This window comes from Eptesicus fuscus, chromosome 5 (assembly GCF_027574615.1).
Source record: "Eptesicus fuscus isolate TK198812 chromosome 5, DD_ASM_mEF_20220401, whole genome shotgun sequence".
Classification (NCBI taxonomy): Eukaryota; Metazoa; Chordata; class Mammalia; order Chiroptera; family Vespertilionidae; genus Eptesicus; species Eptesicus fuscus.
The window spans coordinates 17,995,892-18,016,470 of NC_072477.1; the positions used below are offsets into that span (position 1 = coordinate 17,995,892).

The 20,579-nt window shown below is 41.9% G+C and overlaps 1 protein-coding gene across 9 annotated transcripts in view; it reads right to left on the reverse strand.

Annotated features, from left to right (window-relative positions):
- Window positions 1-20,579, reverse strand: part of NRXN3 (neurexin 3) — a 1,497,182-nt gene that overhangs the window by 44,446 nt on the left and 1,432,157 nt on the right. For 6 of the 9 annotated variants that reach the window (XM_054715858.1, XM_054715857.1, XM_054715860.1 and 3 more), the window contains one exon: window positions 1,486-1,564. In XM_054715858.1, coding sequence (XP_054571833.1) covers window positions 1,486-1,564 — 79 coding nt within the window. Of the gene's footprint in view, window positions 1-1,476; window positions 1,565-20,579 lie in introns of all 9 variants that reach the window. The other 3 variants (XM_054715859.1, XM_054715865.1, XM_054715863.1) reach the window with 1 other exon arrangement.

The window sequence follows — 20,579 nt, forward strand, 5'->3', positions numbered from 1 at the left end:
GTTTGTTTTGATTTGTTTGTTTGGTTGATTTGGTGTTAGATTCCACAGATAAGTGAAACTATATGGTATATTTCTTTCTCTGTCTGACTTACTTCCCTGACATTAATAACATCTAGAGTTAAAACCTCACTTAATACATTGAGATAATTACACAATAATTTGAAAAAAATCTGACTAACCAGGTCACAGTTACTTTTATTCCACACAAAAGGGAACAGATCACACTCTAAAGTGAAAAGGCCCCACATAGTGTTATGTCTCTAAGTCATGCTAAGGAGAGGCACCTACAGAACTTCCTGGATCCAAAGCCACTTGCAAGTCACCAGCAGTCAGGCTTCCACAAAATGTGAAAACTTGTAAATCATTCTGGGGTAAGAGGTATATTTTTACTTCTGCTATATTATTTATTCATGAAGCTTAAATTTCTCTAGAATTAACAAAATAAAATGTTTACTGGCTTGCCTTTTTTTTTTTTTTTTTAAGGAAAGGGGAAAAAATTAAAGCAACCCAAAGAATCAATTAGAAAATTCTATTTATTTCTCTTAGCTTTTGCAGAAATAAGATCTTAACCCAACTCCAGCTTTTAATTTTTTTAAACATACACAGAAATTCGATGATATCTGTTCTCTATTATATATATATAAATGTTTAACTTAGAGCAAGTCTCAAAACAGATGACTTGGGAAAGTTGATAGGAAATAGTCAGGGACTACAGTTACCTGCTGGACATTATATCATATAAAACTCACTCTAAAGAAAAGCCATAAAACATCAAAATGTATCTGGGTGCAAATGGGGAACACACAGAAGCTCCTAATTGCCAAAGTCCTCTGGACTTCAGCACAGCGAATACATTTTGAAGCATCTCAGCCGTTGACATGGCATCACTGGGTACTAATTTTGTGTTTGCTCTATTGCTGCACAAATTATCTAAACACCCAATGAACAAAATTAGTATAAATATAATACCATGTGAACTGCTGTTGAAATCCCATGAAAAATGTCTTTGTTTTTTGGTTTTGTTTTGTTTGCCACTTAAGCTCAGAACAATTCATGAGGTTTAAATGATCATTACAGCTCCACTTTGGGTTGATAATTTTTTGATGTCATCCCACTATAGGCCTCTTCATGCCCTTACCCCACCCTGTCAGTTTCATAGCTGCCACTGGCTGCTATGCATTTGCTGTTCCCAGGGTCAATCTGGGTGTTTGATTGCTCAAAGTTAGGTTGAATACCATGGATTTTTCTTTATCAAGGAACTGACTTTAAATTTCCCTGGGACCTTGTTACTCCTTCCATGGGATTTGATGCTTTAGATTACACATTAATATTTATATATGTATGCTTATACATATATAGATATGGGAAATACACACATTAACACACTATAATATCTATACAACACATGTCTATTCACATATAAGTATGTATTGTTTTTTGCAAATGAAAAAATAAAGCAAGCAAAACAAGACTGACCTAACCTACCTGTACTCGGTTCACATTCAACAAAGTCTTCATCATCGCTTGAACATTCAGCAGATGATACAAGGTCATCAGATGTTGGCTGTGCATGTCAAAAAAAAATAAGGGGTAGGGGAAGAGAGAGGAGAGAGAGATAAGGAAACCAATGAACAAAAGCATAGACAACTTATCATGGTGTCCTGCCTCCATCATTATTACTGTTTCCCTTCTCTAAGAGGGCACACTGTAGGATGCAGAATTTTTAACTTCCCTGTAGCTGTGAATGGCTCTGGACCTGGACAATCTGTGTGGGTTTTACGCGAAGCTGAGTGACCCAAAGTGGTTCTAGGAGACTCATCCCTAGCCCACGAAATCACATGGTGCAGCCTGACTCTATTCTGACTTTAGTTTCAATTTTGAGAATCAGAGGGGCAGGAAACGGGCTATTGCAAAGGGTGGGCAATACAAGAGTACAAGACAGCCCAGAAATGCCCTGCAGCTTTGAGAGGGTTTCAAATGCATATGGTGTGTGGTATCGAGTGTATGATTTGGTGGTTGTGAATCGATAGGCAGGTATAATTAATGAACATTGTGGAATGCAGTCTGTTCAGGAACAGGATAAAGGCTTCCCTAGCTAGCAGCAATGTCTTTGTGTAATTGGTGCAATTAGCTGAATTAGTAATGTGGACCAGTAGAGAGATACCAACGAGAGTCTCTCGACACAGGTAAGGCTGTTTCTGGAGAAGAAAATCTCTTGTCGCAATAATAGTAATTCAACTTGAGACCATTTGTTTTTCTATTGGATCCCAGAGAAACTCCCTGATTGCAGGGAATCTGCTGGGAGAAATATAGGGGCTGTGGGTATGGCCAGTTAAGAAGGACCCTTGCTACATAATAGATGAGAAGACTGCTTTGTGTGCCTGGTACATGCATAAGAAATCCTGTTGAATTAATTAACTAATCTATACATCTTATATAAAGAAACACATTTTTGTCCTATTATGTACATAAGGGCAATATACAAATAGAGTATATACTGGTTTGCTGGTCTTATTCCTAATGCACTGAAGTCTGAATCCATATTCAAGAGCAAAAGGAATTATAAGCTAGATGCTGTGCAAGACTTGTATACATATTTATTAATTAAAGTTATTAATCAACATAATTTTTACAACAATTCTTTGGGACAGGTGTAATTATCATACTTTTAAAGAGAACTGAAGTTCAAAGAGATTAAGTAAGTTGCTGAGGGACACACAACTAGTAAGAAATATAGTGAGGATTTGAATAGATAAATCTTATTCAAAGTCTTCATTTGTGGCCCACATGGGTTTCTAAATACTCTTTCTTACATGATGTTATGCACTGAATTGTGTCCCCTTAAATTCCTATGTGGACGTTCTAGTCCCAACACCTCAGAATGTAACTGATATTTGGAGGTTAGGTCTTTAAAGAGGTAATAAAGTTAAAATGAGGTCATTAGGGTAAGCCTAATCCAATATGACAAGTGCCCTTATCAAAAGATGAGACTAGGACACAGACACACCAAGAGGGATAACAATGTAAAGGCACAAGGAGAAGACAGCCATCTACAAGCCAAGGACAGAGCTCCCCCCCCCCCCCAAAAAAAAAAAAAAAAAAGTAACTCAGCTGATACTGTGAACTTGGACTTCTAGCTTCTAGAACTATGAGAAAATAAATTTCTGTTGTTTAAGCCACCCAGTCTGAGGTACTTTTGTTATGGCAATTCCAGCAACCAAATACACATGACAACCCATATGCTTCATATTCCCAGACAACACCCTTTTGGAAATAGACATACTAGGCATAAAATTATTGGGCACAGCAATGAACAGTAGAAAAACCACATTAGGTCATTGATTTCACTTAACTGACGGTGGCAGAGAGGTGCCTTAACCCACCTCTTTATTCTACATCTGACAGGCAGATACTTCTACCCCTGCTCTTCCTTAAAATTAATAGAAGGATAATTTTCAAACATACTTTTTTTGTTTCCAATTAGACGCTACTGAAGTGTGCATTTCATTTCCAGCAACTGATGCTGTCAGTTGTGTCCTGGAGCCCCATTTTTCCTTTAGAGAAATGGCCAGTTTACTCCCCTGGAGGTTCCTGCTGGCATGGGGCCTCATGCAGGTCCAGTCTGGGGTATTTAGGCAAGGGAGATGGCAAGGAAATAAATGCTAACTGTACACATGCAGAAGGCAATTATAAGAGGCAAACACTATTTTTGGAAGGGCCACAATCACTATTAGATCTTTCTAAAGGATGCATTATCTTCAGGGATGACACCTCCCCCCCAAGGCAGCAATGATTGTTTTGGGTGGAGGGAGCAGATCTTAGATATAACAAGGGTTTGTGACCTACCAACAGCCCATAGTACTTAAATAAATATACAGTATATCTGTGGCATTAAAATTTTATAAGATAAGGGCAATTAGGAAAAAAAAAACTCCGTAGAGGGTGGTAATGAAAAAGTGTTTGAGAATACACTGCTACAGTATAATCAATTGGAAATTAATTGTTGGTGACTTAATTATAAGGAACTTACAAAATGGCCCATATACTGCTTAACTAGCTTTGGTCCCTAGAAATAAGTAAAACCTGGTGAGTTAATGAAAATCTAGTGAGCTCATCTCAAGAACAGAAGGCCAGGTTATAAAAAGGTCATTGAGCAAGTGTATGGAAACAATGCATGATTCCAACAGAAACCAACCAAACAAACAAATAAAACAACTCCACAATAAACATTAAGATAATATTAGTAGAATCTTCACCTTAATTCTAAGAAATTTATCTTAATTTTTATTGGCCAAATAAATGATGTTTTGATTTTTTCCCCCAAGAAAAGTACTAGACTTTGAGATTGAAAGAATATTTACTATTTTCTTCTCCCTTCTCCACCTCCTAACACTACACAAGTTTTCTCCTCTATGGTTCGGATGACATTGTACATAGCTACATTCTCCTTCCCCATTACCACCCCATTACTTTCTGTCCCCAAAATTGGCCCCTATCCCCCCATGTAGACCCCATACATATGTTCTTCCATGTTCTTGTTCCCTTTCTCTCCAGTTCACTGTCTCTGGGCCCCACTTCCCAGAGATTTGTTTTCTGCTGGTCTTTTCTATGAATATGGATAAATGCAATATTTCTCCCAGGCAAGAGAGGCACATTTACCAGCAGTTCTGATAAATGGTGGCTAGACTTGAAGGTTAAATGAGAGGCAGACTATTAGATGGTGGTAAGAGCAAGCCTGACTTTCTACTACACTTTCAGTTGGTAATCGGGGGAATCAAGTTATTTCCCTCTCCAACCCTCAATTTTTTTCATCTGTAAATTGGGATAAACAGAGAGTTTCATTATTGGTTGGGTATTGATTTAAATGTAATGTTTAAAAGTGAAGGTCTAGCCTGATTGGTGTGTCAGTGGGTGAGCGTTGATCCATGAACCAGGAGGTAGAAGTTAGATTCCCGGTTAGGGCACATGCTGGGGTTTCAGGCTCAATCCCCAGTAAGGGGCATTCAGAAGGCAGCCAATCAATGATTCTCATCATTGATTTTTCTATCTCTCCTTCTCCCTTCCTCTCTCTGAAATATATAAAAACATATATTTTTTAAGTGAAGCTTTATTCCTGGCATATGGTACATGCTCAAGGAATATTAGCTAAAACTAACTCCATCAATCAATAGATCAATAAATAAAAACAATGTATCTGCCACGAGGAGTGATAAAAATATATATACTCATGAAGATGCTAAGAGAACTAGATAAATAATTGAAATTTGATTTGTTTCCAATGGCTCTGTATCAAGACATTCGGTGTAGGTCTTAGGTGAATTCAGCCCCTCCTGTTTTCCCTCAAACTTCATCATCACTATTTACAGCCCCAGCCAATGAGACTCTCAAAACAATTTGAGACTCTCAAACACATCTCACTCCCTCCTTTACAAACATCACTATAACCAATGTTTGTTTATCTGGAGAAGCTGGTTCCCAATTCCACCATGCAGGCCCAGCTCACTGCAGTTTAAAAGAAACTCATTCTGTCAGGAGCAGCAAACTTTGGTTTGCAAAGGACTCAGGACTAAGAATATTATATTTAAGGATTTATTATTTATTTATTTTCGAATTTTGTTCCTGTCACGTAAAAAGCTCAACAAGTACAAACCGAAGTTTTGGGATATGCGCTTAGGATCATACACAAAAGTAATGACAAGTTGATTCAAAATTACCCAGGGAATAGCCCCGGCCTTCCTTTAGTGCCTTTTAGTATTCTTATCTGTGCCCTTCCTCAAACATAAGTAAATGTAGGCTCTGACCCTGAACCTTGGAAAGAAAGGCATACTTCTTTGATTATTGGTTCCCATGGCTGGTATAATATTGCAGATACACAAGGACTTGGGATACAATTATTACGAGTAGAACAGAACTACAGACTTTGTCTTTAAATAAGATTCCATTTCTAGGAATATATCCTAATAATCCCCAAATTCCAATCAGAAAGAATGTATGCACCACTATGTTCATAGCAGCATTATTTATAATAGCTAAGATTTAGAAACAGCCCAAGTGCCCATCAGTAGATGAATGGATAAAAAAAAACAAAAAACTGTGGGACATTTACACTATGGAATACTATGCAGCTGTAAAAAAGAAGGATCTCTTATCCTTTGGGACAGCATGGATGGACCTGGAAAATGTTATGCTAAGTAAAATAAGCTAAACTGAAAAAGATATGTGATCTCACTTATTTGTGGAATCTAATGAACAAAATGAATTGACCAACAAAATAAGACCCGAAACAGAGCGGCCTAGAATAGACTGACATACTTTGATGTGGGGTTGGCGGATGAGAAGAGATAAACCAAAGAACTTATATACTCACTAGAGACCCAGTGCATGGATTCATACACGGGTGGGATCTCTTGGCAAGGCCTGTGGTGATTGGGCTGAAACCGCCTCTCCGACATTCCCCGAGGGGTTTCGGATTGTGAGAGGGCAGTTCTCAGGCGATGCACCCCTGAATCAGGCTCCCTCATCTCTGGTTCTGGGTGCGTCACCAGAGAACTGCAGCTGCCAAGTCACCACAGCTCTGCAGTTCCTGCACTGAGCATCTGCCCCTTGGTGGTCAGTGGGCATCATAGCTACCAGTCAGAGTGTCTGCCCCCTGGTGGTCATTGCACGTCATAGCTACCAGTCAGCTGGTCGGCCAGTCACTTAGATTTTTATATAGACTAGTGGCTCGGTGCACGAAATTTGTGCAGGGGGGGGGGGGTTTCCCTCAGCCCAGCCTGCACCCTCTCCAATTGGGGACCCCTTAGGGGATGTCTGACTGCTGGTTTAGGCCCGATCCCATGGGATCGGGCCTAAACCCACAGTCGGACATCCCTCTCACAATCTGGGACTGCTGGCTCCTAACCGCTCATCTGCCTGCCTGACTGATCACCTCTAACTGCCTCTGCCTGCCTGCCTAATTGCCCCTAACCCCTCTGCCTGCATGCCTGTTGCCCCTGAGTGCCCTCCCCTGCTGGCCTGATCTTGCCCCCAACTTCCCTTCCCTGCTGGCCTGATCTCATCCCCAACTGCCCTGCCCTGCCGGTCTGATTGCCCCTAACCCCCTGCTGGCCTCATCACCCCTAACTGCCTCTGCCTTGGCCCCACCACCATGGCTTAGTCTGCAAGGAAGTTGGACATCTGGAAGATGACCGGTTGACCTGGTCTAATTTGCATATTACCCTTTTATTAGTATAGATTATATAGGGTAGGATTGCTTAAATTGGGGGGGGGGGAAGCCTTTTTCATCAGGAGGAGATACTCTTGGCAGACAAAAATACATAATCCCTATATCTGGAATGATAGCCAGCCATATGCACTATACTGCTAAACCGGTCATTAAAAAATTGAACCGCTTTCTTACACCTTACACCAAACAGCTGTTGCCCTTAAAACTCCTCCTCAGCCCCCACCTTAGGTTCTGCCTTCTCAGTTCACCCAGATTAGGTTCTGATTGGTCAGTTTCTATGCCAGTCAGCATCAAAAGCTCCACCTCCTAGGCTGCCATTGGCTCCTCACAGTTCACCCAGATTAGGTTCGGATTGGTCAGTTTCTATGCCAGTCAGCATCAAAAGCTTCACCTCCTAGGCAGCCATTGGATCCTTGCACTTCACCCAGATTTGGTTCTGATTGGTCAGTTTCTATGACAGTCAGTGTCTCTGGGCCTATCTCTGGGCCTGATCAGAGAGGTGGGGCTGATCAACAGCCCCTGCCATGACTGCTGGCATAGCCCAGAGAGAGGCAAGGGCTGATTAACAGCTGCCACAGAGGCTGCAGATCAGACCCTGCTTCTCTCTCCGGACCTGATCCACAGCCCCCTCAGCAGTCAGTGCTGGGTCGCTGCAGTGACCCAGCACTGACTGCAGGACTGACTTCCATTGTTTGGTCATCTGTTCAGTCCTTTTGGATGTTGCGGACCCTGGATCTTTATATATATATAGTCTAGAGGCTCAGTGCACACGAAATTGTGCATGGTTAGGGTCCCTAGGCCTAGCCTGGCCTCTGTCGCTGGCCTCTGCCACCCTGCGACACTATGTGACACTCCCCACCCCAGGACACTCTGCAATGCTTGTGGCCCCTCGACTGCTCCGTGAGGCTTCCCTCCACCCCACCACTGCTCCATGAGGCTCCCTCACCCCGCCATTGCTCTATGAGGCTCCTCCCACCCTGCCATGCTCCGTTAAATTCCCCCTGCCTCACGACTGCTCCACAAGGATCCCCCCGCCCCTCAACTGCTCTGTGAAACTCCCCTACACCCTGCAACTGCTCCACAAGCCCCACCCCCACCCCTCAACTGCTTCATGAAGCTTGTTGCCACCCTGTGAAGCTCGCTACTGGACACTCCGCGAAACTCCCCCTGCCCTGCCACTGTTCCGTGAGGCTACCCCCTCCCCGTGACTGCTCTGGGAAACTCTCCCACCCCAAGACTGCTCTGTGAAACTCGCTGCTGCCTGGTAACTGCTCTGCAAAACTACCCCCTCCCCGTGACTGCTCTAAAAAACTCCCCTGCCCCGTGACTGCTCCATGAAACTTGCTGCTGCCTGTTGACCGCTCCACTAAGCTCTGCTGCCCCGCGAAGCAGCCCACTGCCGCTGCTGCCACTGCCACTCAACAATCACCAGTCCCACCTGCCACCACCCCCCTTCATGGCGAGCAGCTTGGGGGCCGGGGGGAAGGCGGGACAGAGAGGTGCTCTATGCACTTCATGGTGACCGGTTGTCCATTCAGTCGTGATGGCACCTGGCTCTTTATATATTAGGATATGCATAACCCATGGACATGGCAATAGGGTAGTGAAGACCTGGGAGGGTAGAGGCTGAGAGAAGGGGGGACTGGGGGGCAATGGGAGATATATGTAATACTATCAACAATAAAAATATATTTAAAATTGTAATAAAACAGCTAATATGCTAATAATTTTAAAAAGTAGCAATCTTAGGCTGTGTGGGTGCATTTTCCCAAAATCACAACCATTTTTTATGATTACTCATAATTACTTAGAGAAAAAGAGTAGTTAGTACTCTTGAGAAGAAAAAGATATCTGAACTAATTATCTAGAACCCTGCCTACTAAGCACATTTACCACTTATTAGACTTTTCTATATTCAGGCTTTGTGCTAAGAAGTTAACACATGTTAACTTTTTTAGTTCTCATAATAACTAAGGGTGCAGACATTTATAATGACATCTGTTATTTTGAATGGTCCACCATCCATTCTCCTTCAAGTAACAGCACTGCTTTAGGAAACACTTCCATTGTATAGTTTGTCAAGAATGCTCATCAAGGTGCCTTCCATGTCATCTTCTCCACATTTTGCCCCCTCATCATGATTGTATAAAGTGCTCATATTTCCCAATGGCTAGGCTTACAGTGTTTACCTATTATGGTTCCCATATATCAAAATGCAATAGTATAAGTCATTCTAGGAAGAATAAAAGATCTATCCACCCTCAGTAATATATGCCTATATTATCAAGGTGTTCTGTTCATTCCTTCATTCATTCCTTTATTACTTGAATAAATATTTATTGAACACCTATGTGTCAAGCACTGTAACAGTTATGAGGAATAAAGTGATAGATAAAAACACAGTTCCTCTGCTCTGGGATTTCACAGTCTCTGAAGAGGCATCCAAGTAAACAGGCAAACCCTACATAGTAAACTGAACGTTAAGACAAGCATAAACACAGGATGCTAAGAGAGCAAATGGCAGGGGAGAAGAGATAGCTCCTAGGCAGAGGGGAAGTGGAAAATGAGCCCTGGGGACAGGCAGTAGTGCAGCAGGGAAGCTGAGAGCTGTGGGCAGGAGAAGGGCATTCTAAGTGAAACCAACAGTCTTGTGAAGGCTCAGAGGTATTAAAAAGCAGAGTTTATTTGCACACCTATGAGTAGTAGAGGATGAGTGGAGTGAAGGGATATATTACAATGACAGTATGGCAGCTACCTGAATTATTATGTGGTTCTCAAAAATTTGGATAATGAACATGAATTTAATATCTTACCCTATAAGACTTTTCTCTTTTTTCCCCTCCTCACACCTCATCATATCATCCTTTGCATTTCCTTTGGAAGCCAATACACATGGTTTCAAAATGCAGTGTGTAGTGTAGGTCTGATTACACCCATTTCTTCACAGTGAAGATTAAAGACCTTACTTTGTCTTCACAAGAGGAGGAAAATAGTCTCCTGTCCCTATTTATTAGCCAAGTCCTATATTAAAATAATAATTCACACCACCCTGTTTTAAAATATGTATTTCATATTTTTAATTCACAAGTTGAAATTACTTGGTTCTGTATTAGGAATCATAAAATAAAGGTAGGAATTATAATAACTTTCAATAAAAAAAAATTTCTCTGGCAGGAGCCCTCTTTATTCCTTTCCTGAAAGAATTTTTATTACATTTATATTCTTTTCTCCTCCTACCAATGTTTATTGAAATTACCTTCAGAATAAACTGGGCCAGAAGAAAGCTCAAAGCTCTGTCCACCCAAGTAAATTTATAGGTATATTTATCTCCCAATTCCCTCAGTTTCACAAACCTTGCTTCTCATTTTCCTTCAATGAGTTATTGTTTTTATAATCACCTGCTCCCAATTATTTACTCCGAAGGGCTCTGCCCCACTTCAGCACAGGAATGGTCCCATGTCATTCTTCAATGCTATCCATCACTCAGCTCTGAGAAAAATGCCTGCACGGTCCTCAGAACAGCTCGGGATAGTTTCAGCGGGTCCCCTCCTTACTGCCCCGGTGTCTCTCTGTGACTTCCAGTTCCATCCGTTAGCCCTTTATCTTATACTGAGAATAGGCTAATCATGTTGGGGGATAATCATTTTTCTCTATCCAGCTCCTTGGGAGCACGGTTATTTGACGGAGTTTAAGCAAGATAAAATAAGTTCTGCCACAGAACAGCTTTATGAAATTATAAATAACACACTCAAGAGTGATGATCACCTTTCTTCCAGTGAAAAAGGAAAAGAGAAAGGCCCATAAATATTCTGCAGGCCCACAGAAAACAGCCATATATCTCGGCAGCTGCTTCATACTAAAAAGAATTAAATTCCTTCAAATGTTTGGTGTTTTCCTTCTCCTTCTACACTTCCATTCTGAGACTCAGTTGGCAGTTTGAGTATCTCATAGGAGGGAGGGTCTCACCTAGCTTTGTTCTGAGTGTGCATTCTCTATTTAAATAAAAGATTTCTGAGATACTTTTAATTAAATTAAGAACCCATTGACTAGGTAAATCTGTAAACTTTAATGAGTTTTTAGAAGTTTGACCATCTCGATTTAAATTTATCTATTAAGATTTTCTTTATTAAATTCTTGGCATTGAATACGTCCATCTCTGATCAATGCTAATAGATAACTCCCCCTTCCGTCACACACACACACACACACACACACACACACACACACACACTACTGATGACTGGATGATTTTTAGTTGAACCAAAGATATAGATTATTAGCAATAATCTTAAACTCCCCATCCCCCACAATCAGCACCATCATTTCACTCAACTCAAACTGAATACTAACACAACCTTAAAACATCATTAAGATAGTATAAGTGTGATTATCTATACCTCATTATATTCCAAACATCTCTTTATAGTCATCTTCAAAAGTGCCACTGACACTATTATGCAAAAATGAAACAAGCGATTTTAACTCATACACAAGTGTAAAAGACAGGGGCATACCATAGACAAAAAGACAATGGTGAAGTCTGTTTAAGATGCTTTCTGAGTTCTCCTTATGTCCTACTGATGCCCTTGTAGTAACCTGGTTATTATTCAAAGGGGAGATCAGATAATATAGGCATGTCATTTATACAACTTTGCCCCCAAATTGCATTTAACACTCTCCAAGTCTGTCCCCTACTGATTGATGGGGGAAGAGACCAGACAAAGGCAGTTTAGATACATGTCCAGTAAGATCTGAGTGCTGTGGGAAGATGCTTTCAGTCAATCCTGGGAGAAAGTCAGTGGGCAAAATAGGCATGGCCACTGCAAGTGCTAAACCTGAATATTTAAACTTTCAAAGAAAGTTCTTCCTCTCTCTCTCTCTCTCTCTCTCTCTCTCTCTCTCTCTCTCTCTCTCTCTCTCTCTCTCTCTCTCTCTCTCTTTCTTCTCCTGTAGCAGGGGAGGCAGTCCTCTGCACCCACATGGCTCACAGCTATGTGGGACTCCACACAATAGACCAGTGGTCGGCAAACTGCGGCTCTCCAGCTGCGGTTTGCCGCTCTGTTGACTAATGAGTTAGCCGACCACTGCAATAGACTAATGGACTTTAATTTGCTTGGATGCTGAACTACACTCGGCTGCAACATGTCTACTGGAACCCCAGCTGCCCCTCTTTCAGGACTGGCTTAAGGGGGATGGGACTTTGGAACCTGAGAAATGTAACTCCATGCAAATAAAGCCTTTTTTACATTTCATTCTCCCATGGGGGATCCTGAAAATTCTTATTTCAGTGGAACCCCAAGAACCTTAACCCTACTTCCACGAGCTAAGGAGGAATTTGATTCTTTGGTAAAACTACCTCTATCTGTCTAAGTATCTTTATTGGAACAACACCCAGTAAATTTTAAAACCATCTTCTGAGGTTCATGTCATTGTGTGTTTTTAAGATATTACTTTCCTCGCCCTAACTGGTTTGGTTCAGTGGATAGAGCGTTGGCCTGCGGACTGAAGGGTCCCAGGTTCGATTCCGGTCAAGGGTATGTACCTTGGTTGCGGGCACATCCCTAGTAGGAGGTGTGCAGGAGGCAGCTGATTGATGTTTCTTTCTCATCCTATGTTTTTAACTCTCCCTTCTTCTCTGTAAAAAATCAATAAAATATATTTTTAAAAAAGATATTACTTTCCTCTCTTCTCTCTACCCACTCCTGAAGATAATCACTTGCCAAGTTAAGATATGGCTGCATACCTATTTTATTTGGCTCATATTTCCATGGGGTGGAAATGCTTTAAAGAGAAACACCCTGGGCTAAAGGTCCTGCATTCAGCATGACCAAAATTAGTGAACTAGAACAGAGCTCTTTAATATAAATGAGTATAAAACAAACAAACAAACAAAACACTGTTCTGGATATATAATTTTATTTGAGCATGCATTTTACTCATTGATTCAGTCTTCCCTCAACAAATGCCTATTAACTGCCTATGATGTGCCCATCACTGTGCTGAGGGTTAGGCAGACTCAGTCCTTGTCCTCATGGAGTTTACTGAAGACTGGGATTTGCACGAGGCCAAACAAGAAAATACTGATTAGCTGTTAAATCATCAGCTGCAAAAACTTAAACTGAGGTTCATAAATGGTACCCACTCTACCAAATAGCAATTTACATAGGAATCCAGGCATGTAGCTTTCCATTAAACTCTGCCCACCCTCACTAGCCTCCATATTCTTCCTTTTCTTTTCCACACCACATATACTAGAGCAGGATAAAGAATGGTATGGTTTAATAAGTTTTGCTGAAGAATTAACCTTTAAGGAAACCCCTTTGCAGACTCAAGATTTAATTAACAGTAGAAAAACCAAGCTAAGCTTAACCAAATTTTGTGCCAAGGATCAGAGTCCTTTACTTTTATCCTCGAGGTCTTCTAAGATTATATAAATAAGTGTGGTTTGACACTTTTTGTTTCCTCTCTCTTTTCTTTCCAGTTTTAAGATTTTTCTTCCATCTGTTCAAAAAAGGAAGGGTGGATCAAGAGAGAGGGGAGGGAGGAAGGAGAAGAGAGCAGGTAGAAGGGAGATTAATCTATCTGTTGTTCAAGGCAGCCTGACAGAGGGAAGAGGGGTATTGAACCACAGAAGATTAACCAAACTTCAATGTACCTTCCCAATAGCAGGAGGAATGTAAAGCTACGTGGTGTTCCACTGATAAGCAAATCCCTCTAAATCCTTTCAATTTATTTCTTGGCCTGGAGAAATTACATATTATTTAGGAGGCAGGAAAAAAATAAAAATGCCTACCGAACCACACACTGTCTCCAGGAGTCTAGAGCCAACGTCTATTGATTATGTACACATAGAAGTCTGGCTTTCAGTCTGTTTTTCTTATTTTCTCATTGGTGCAGTCCTCTTTAGGACCACTAGTCAAAAAGGTTTGTCTGTGTTTCTTCTTTAAATTCTTTTGGTGTTAACCACCAACATTGTTCAGTATGCAGGGTCTCACTGTTACAAAGGAATGCCAACAATATAGCTGCAGCTACAAAGACCTCCTTTCCTTCCTTCCTTTCTTTCTTCTTTCTTTCTTTCTTTCTTCTTTCTTTCTTTCCTTCCTTCCTTCCTTCCTTCCTTCCTTCCTTCCTTCCTTCCTTCCTTTTTTCAAATTTGATTTGTTATTTCCTTTCTAAGTGAGCTCTTTATTCCAGCATTATTACTAAAACCAAGCCTCAGTTCTTAAAGGGTGAGTGACCAAGGCCAAATATAATGTGAGCCACAAATAGTGATGTAGATCTCAGTTAATGGATGCGAAAATTCTGAACTAAAGTCTTCATTATGGAGAGCACCAATGTGTGTTGGTTTTGTGTTGATATGATTCATTTCTCCATGGTCTTTCTGGTTCTATAATTCAGGGAGACAAAATGGGTTTTTGAAAAAGAATAGGAAAAATAGAATCTTATTCTTGGTGAGATGGTCTTTCTCTTGGCCCTCTATTTTGTAGTCTAACCTCACCATCTGGCACAGGAGAAACAGCCGTCCCTAGCAGGTAAGAGCACAGATTAGAATACTTAATAAGATGCAAATATCAGAGGAGAGAGGGAGTGGAAGGATAAAACCAGTCCTGGATATTGCTCAGCAATTCTGAAAACAAATGCCAGGTCTACCATTCAGTCCAGAGCATATAGCAGTGGTTCTCAAACTTTGGTCTCCTGATGAAGTAAGATATGCTAGGTGAGCAGGAGAGAAAGGAGTGGCAAACAGCAGAATATTGGGTATCAAACATAAGCCTTGATGTTTTTGTTTTTTTAAAATATATTTTTATTGATTTCAGAGAGGAAAGGAGAGGGAGAGAGAAACATCAATGATGAGAGAGAATCATTGATTCGCTGCCTCCTGCACACCCCCCCACTGGGGATCGAGCCCGCAATCCAGGCATGTGCCCTTGATCAGAATCAAACCTGGGACCCTTCAGTCCGAAGGCCAAAGCTCTATCCACTGAGCAAAACCAGCCAAGGCCTGATATTTTATTTTTGTTTTTTTGTCAGTAGGCCACGTTTACTGAAAAGAATGTGTGGTGCACGTGAACATCTGCCAGTTCTGTCAGTGTAGACAAGGGTTGAGAACTGCTAACTTAAAACTAAGCATGGTTGAGGTGTATGCCTAGTAAGCAAGAGACTAAGAAAGAAATGCAAGCTCCAAGACATTGCAGAGTAAACACCAGAAGGAAGAGCATCCTACCTAATAATAGATAAATATGCAAATTGAGCATACCTCTGACACACCCACAAGCCACGCCCACAAGCCACACCCACCATCCAATCAGAGCGAGCATGCAAATTAACCCAAACCAAGATGGCTACAGCCACAGAGAGCAAGGTTTCCTATGTAACAGAGGAAGCCAAGCTTTCCGCCTGCCCTTGCCAGGCCTAAGCCTCCACTCAAGCTACAAAGTTTCAATTATAGAAGGTAAACAAATTCAAACAAATGGTGGCAGAATGGAGCTTGAGAGAGCAGGCCAGGGTTGCCGCCGGCAACAGGGGAAGCAAAGCTTTCCGCACACCCTGGCTGGGCCCACCCACTTAAGGCAACAAAGTTTCAATTATAACCCCAACAGAAATGGCTGCAGGCCTCGGAGGGAGCCCCAGGCTTGGCTCCACTCCAGGCTACAAAGTTTCAATTGTAGAAGGAAAATAAATTTCAGATACCAGGGCCTCTGCTTGGGTTGCCAGGGGGCGTGGTAGGCCTGCAAACCACCGCAGGCCCCTTGCTCAGGCCGCCCCATGCCCCAAGGGAACCCCCACCTGATCCAGGATACCCTTCAGGGCAAACCAGCTGGCCCCCACTCCTGTACCAGGCCTCTATCTTATCTAATAAAAGAGTAATATACAGATTGATCATCACTGCAACACACAATATAGCTGTCCCCATGTTGTCAAAGATGCTGTCCCCATGTGGACACAAGATGGCCACCACAAGATGGCCAGCAGGAGAGGGCAGTTGGGAGGCACCCAGCCTGCAAGGGAGGGCAGTTGAGAAGGACCAGGCCTGCAAGGGAGGGCAGTTGGAGGTGATCAACCCTGCAGGAGAGGGCAGTTAGGGGTGACCAGGCCGGCAGAGGAGGGAAGTTGGGAGCAAACAGGCTGGCAGCAGAGTGGTTAGGGGGTGATCAGGCTGGCAGGCAGAAGCGGTTAGGGGCAATCAGGAAGGCAGGCAGGCAAGCAGTTGGGAGCCAGCAGTCCTGGATTGTGAGAGGGATCCCATATTGGAGAGGGTACAGGCTGGGCTGAGGGACAACCCCCCTCCTTGCAAAAATTTCGTGCACCGGGCCTCTAGTATTAGCATAACCTAGAACTTAGTATGTGGCACAGGAAATTTACCTAGACCATCAAATGCAATGAAGTGAATGTCAAATACAACTGATAAAAAGACAAGATTACCTTTTCCTTGTTACACTGAAAAGAATATCTCACTCTCAGCTATGTACCGTAATATTAGAGTAGTCAGATAAAGGTGTCAGAGCAACAGCAGCAGTTAAAGCAAAGTTTGTGTATTTCACATTATTTAATCATCAAATACTGAGGGAGGTACTGGTGATCTGCCGTGAGTAAGTCTGAGTCAGAATTATGAGAGGAAAAATGAGGGTCAATCCTAAATAATAAAAGGGTAATATGCAAATCAACTGAACAGCGGACTACTGGTAGCTATGACACATACTGACTACCAGGGGGCAGATGCTCAATGCAGGAGCTGCCCCCTGGTGGTCAGTGTGCTCTCATAGGGGGAGCACCACTCAGCTAGAAGCCCTGAGCCGGGCTCATGGCTGGTGAGCACAGTGGAGGTGGTGGGAGCCTCTCCCACCTCCAAGGCAGTCAGACATCCCCCGAGGGCTCCCGGACTGTGAGAGGGTGCAGGCCGGGGTGAGGGACCCCCTCTCCTGAGTGCACAAATTTCATGCATCAGGCCTCTAGTTAAACAATATGATTTCAAACCCTGAGAGAGGATAAATGCAAAAGATTCTGGCTTTGGAATCAGAATTTATCCCTAGTTACTCATTCCCGGAAGATAATATCAATATCCCACAGAGAAAGATTGGGGACTGAATTAAGATGAAGCTCTTTGATTTGTATTACAATTCCCAAGTCAGAAGAAGTCTTCAGGTCGTAGTGCATGAGACATTCAGGAACCCAGATGAACTCAGCCTCCAGAAGTCACTCCCTCATTCTCAGGCTTCAACTAGCTGTTAAGAAATAACCTTATCTTGGAGGCTGGTTTAAAACAATTTGCAAAAGCAAACACAATTGTACTTCTATGTGAGAAGGGACAAGACTATTTCTCATTTGTGATGGACAGCAAGGCGAACAAGTTTTCCTTGTTCTGGTTTATAAGCAACCACATTGATTCCTTGGCAAAGTGGGTTTTGGAAATACACAGGTGTAATCCCAGGCATGAGACCTATGTGGTCACAGAGGGTTCTATGCTCACAAGGGCGTAGCACTTGGTTGAATGCTCTGCTCTTACAATCTTGAAATTCTTTACCATTTTAATTTTGAACTTGTGTTTTGCAAGTGAAGTTCAAGGAGACACTGGAGTATGTGCATAAACAAATGAGATGCATGCAACATGTGTCTCCACCCCATTCCTGCCACTGCAGCTACATATAGATTTTCTGATGCCCCATAAGCACACGATTCTGGGGACCTACCATGTACGGTAATAAGATACATCAGACAGATATCTTTGAGTACATTCCTGAATCTTTCTTCCAGGAAGGTGGGCACTGTCTTCCAGACAGGAGTGACTAGGAATAAATTCTCAGTCCAAAGCTGACCTCCTATGCATTTCCCTCTTTTAGGGTTTCATATCATGTTACACCCACTGAGTAAGGAGGGGTATTGACATCCCCAACAGGCTGTGCTTTCCCTTTGAACGGAAGTTGCTTAGAAAGCAGAAAGAAGGCAATAGCGTTCCAAGAAACATGAACAAACAAGGAAGCCTATCCCATCCTTTCTTATTCTCTGTATTGGCCAACTGTTTACACTAACAATAATGCCATAAAAGAGAAAGATCGGGCAAGGAGAGCTCTTTTTCCTATCATTCTACCTTATTCATTAGCAAGCTGAAGTGAGAGGGTGTTGGTAGAGGTGTGTGTATCAAGAGGTGAAATGAAAACATGTGAGTAGGTTTTGTACAGTGTTTCCAGGTTCCCAGCATGAACAAAATACATTTACTTACATATATGAGCTGTGAAATGCCAATCACGTTATTTCAGTGATTCCACCTTCGAGTTAAATTCTCTCCTATTTGCATTTTAAACTGGCCTTGAACAATATAAAGTTAAATAGTAATATTCATACTAATGGTTATAAAATTTAGCTTATCTTTACTTAAAATGGAATTAAATGGCAAAAAGCAAACAAACAAACAAACCCCCCCACAAACAAACACTATGGCCAATTGAGAGACTGTGGAAAAAGAAAGGAAAAAGCTTGATATTTGATTACCTTTTCCATCACTTTTCCCTCCTTTATTTTGCACTGGTTCCTGCACATTATGTAAGCTGCCCCTGAGAACAATTCTGCAAAATGTTTTGAACAGGCCAAAGGGATCTGACATGGTTTTCAGTAACTCAAATGATGACAAATAGTCTGTTCCTGAAACTGGGTCCCCTGTGCTTCTCTCCTGGCCTCATGCCGATGGGTCTTAATCAGCCTTCTTTTGTCATGGGTTCTTTGGGAGAAAGAGCGGCACTGTCTCTATATGCTTTTGGCTCTTCCAACGTCCATGCTCACAGCATCACTCCCCTCTCCATCTGCCTAGACCCGTGGTCAGCAAACTGCGGCTCATGAGCCACATGCGGCTCTTTGGCCCCTTGAGTGTGGCTCTTCCACAAAATACCACGGCCTGGGTGAGTCTATTTTGAAGAAGTGGCGTTAGAAGAAGTTTAAGTTTAAAAAATTTGGCTCTCAAAAGAAATTTCAATCATTGTACTGTTGATATTTGGCTCTGTTGACTAATGAGTTTGCCGACCACTGGCCTAGACCACTGTTCAATACATTCTAGACACTATCTCATCATATGGTCCCAGGCCTTGTTTATTCCCAACTCTTTCCAATTCTGAGTAGAGTTTTAATGTAACCACTTTCAAAAACAATTATGTCCCAACTGGCATGGCTCAGTGGTTGAGTGTTGACCTATGAATCAGAATGTCACAGTTCGATTTTGGTCAGAGCACGTACATGCCTGGGTTGCAGGCTAATCCCCAATGTGGGGCGTGAAGGAGGCAGCCAATCAATGATTCTCTGTCATCATTGATGTTTTTTATTTCTATCTCCCTCTCTGAAATCAATAAAATTATATTTAAAAATAAATAAAAAAGAATTATGATGGCAAAATGTTCTGAATAATGTATAATGTCCTTAAATATACCCAAAGGTAGTGTGGTAGATGGCAAAGCCAGAATTGAGAACTGATCAGATAGAACTAAGGACCTTTACTAGTGTAGACTGGGAGGCAGGCTTCCCTCTGAGGACTTGAGGAGCCAACTGATCTGGGGGAAAGTGGGTTGTCCTTCCACAGGGACCCTCTTGGAAGTGAAAGTTCAGTAAGTGCCAACTCTGCCTAGTCAGTGGCATCTTTAAAAACTGTGTCAGAAGAATATTTTTAATTTATACTCTGCCTCTTTGAAAGAAATCAATATGTCATTTGCTGAAACTATTTTTTTTTTAATCTTAGCATCTTCATTTAACTTTTCTATATTTTTACCCACAGTCTTCTAAGGAGCAAAGAAAAAAAAAGAGTTTTCTTTGTATGTGTATTGATTTAATCACTCTAAACAAAAAAATAAGTAAACAAAATACAGCATAAGAGTAGCTTTGATGACGATCTTTTAGGGATCAAGATCTCTAAGCAACACAGTCTCTCATTCTAGGTGATTGGAAATAAACAGAAATCAATAAGACAGGATTACCTGGCAATAAATAAGAGAAGCCACATTCATAATTTAAGAGGCTACTTTTTATGCACTCATTACTGAAGAATGCATTCCAGCCCCATTCTATTTTTGCAGCTCATAGATTTCCTCCCAGCATGTAATCTGTCTCTGGCACTTTTTTTTTTTTTTTTGAGAGGTGCTGAAAAAGTCTCTGTAACATATATGCAGAAGCTCCTGCATTCCCAAGGCTGCTCAGAGGAACCAAAGACAAAAGAAGGTGCTGAGCACACTAGACAAGGATTAGCTCCCCAAACACCTCCTATTCCAGACCCCTCCATGTCCCACAAAGTGCTAGGTGAGGAGGAGGGCAATGGCATAGCATGGGTGTGTCTATGGTGTAGCTGGAAAGGCGAGTGCTAGACACATTGTCAATGTCC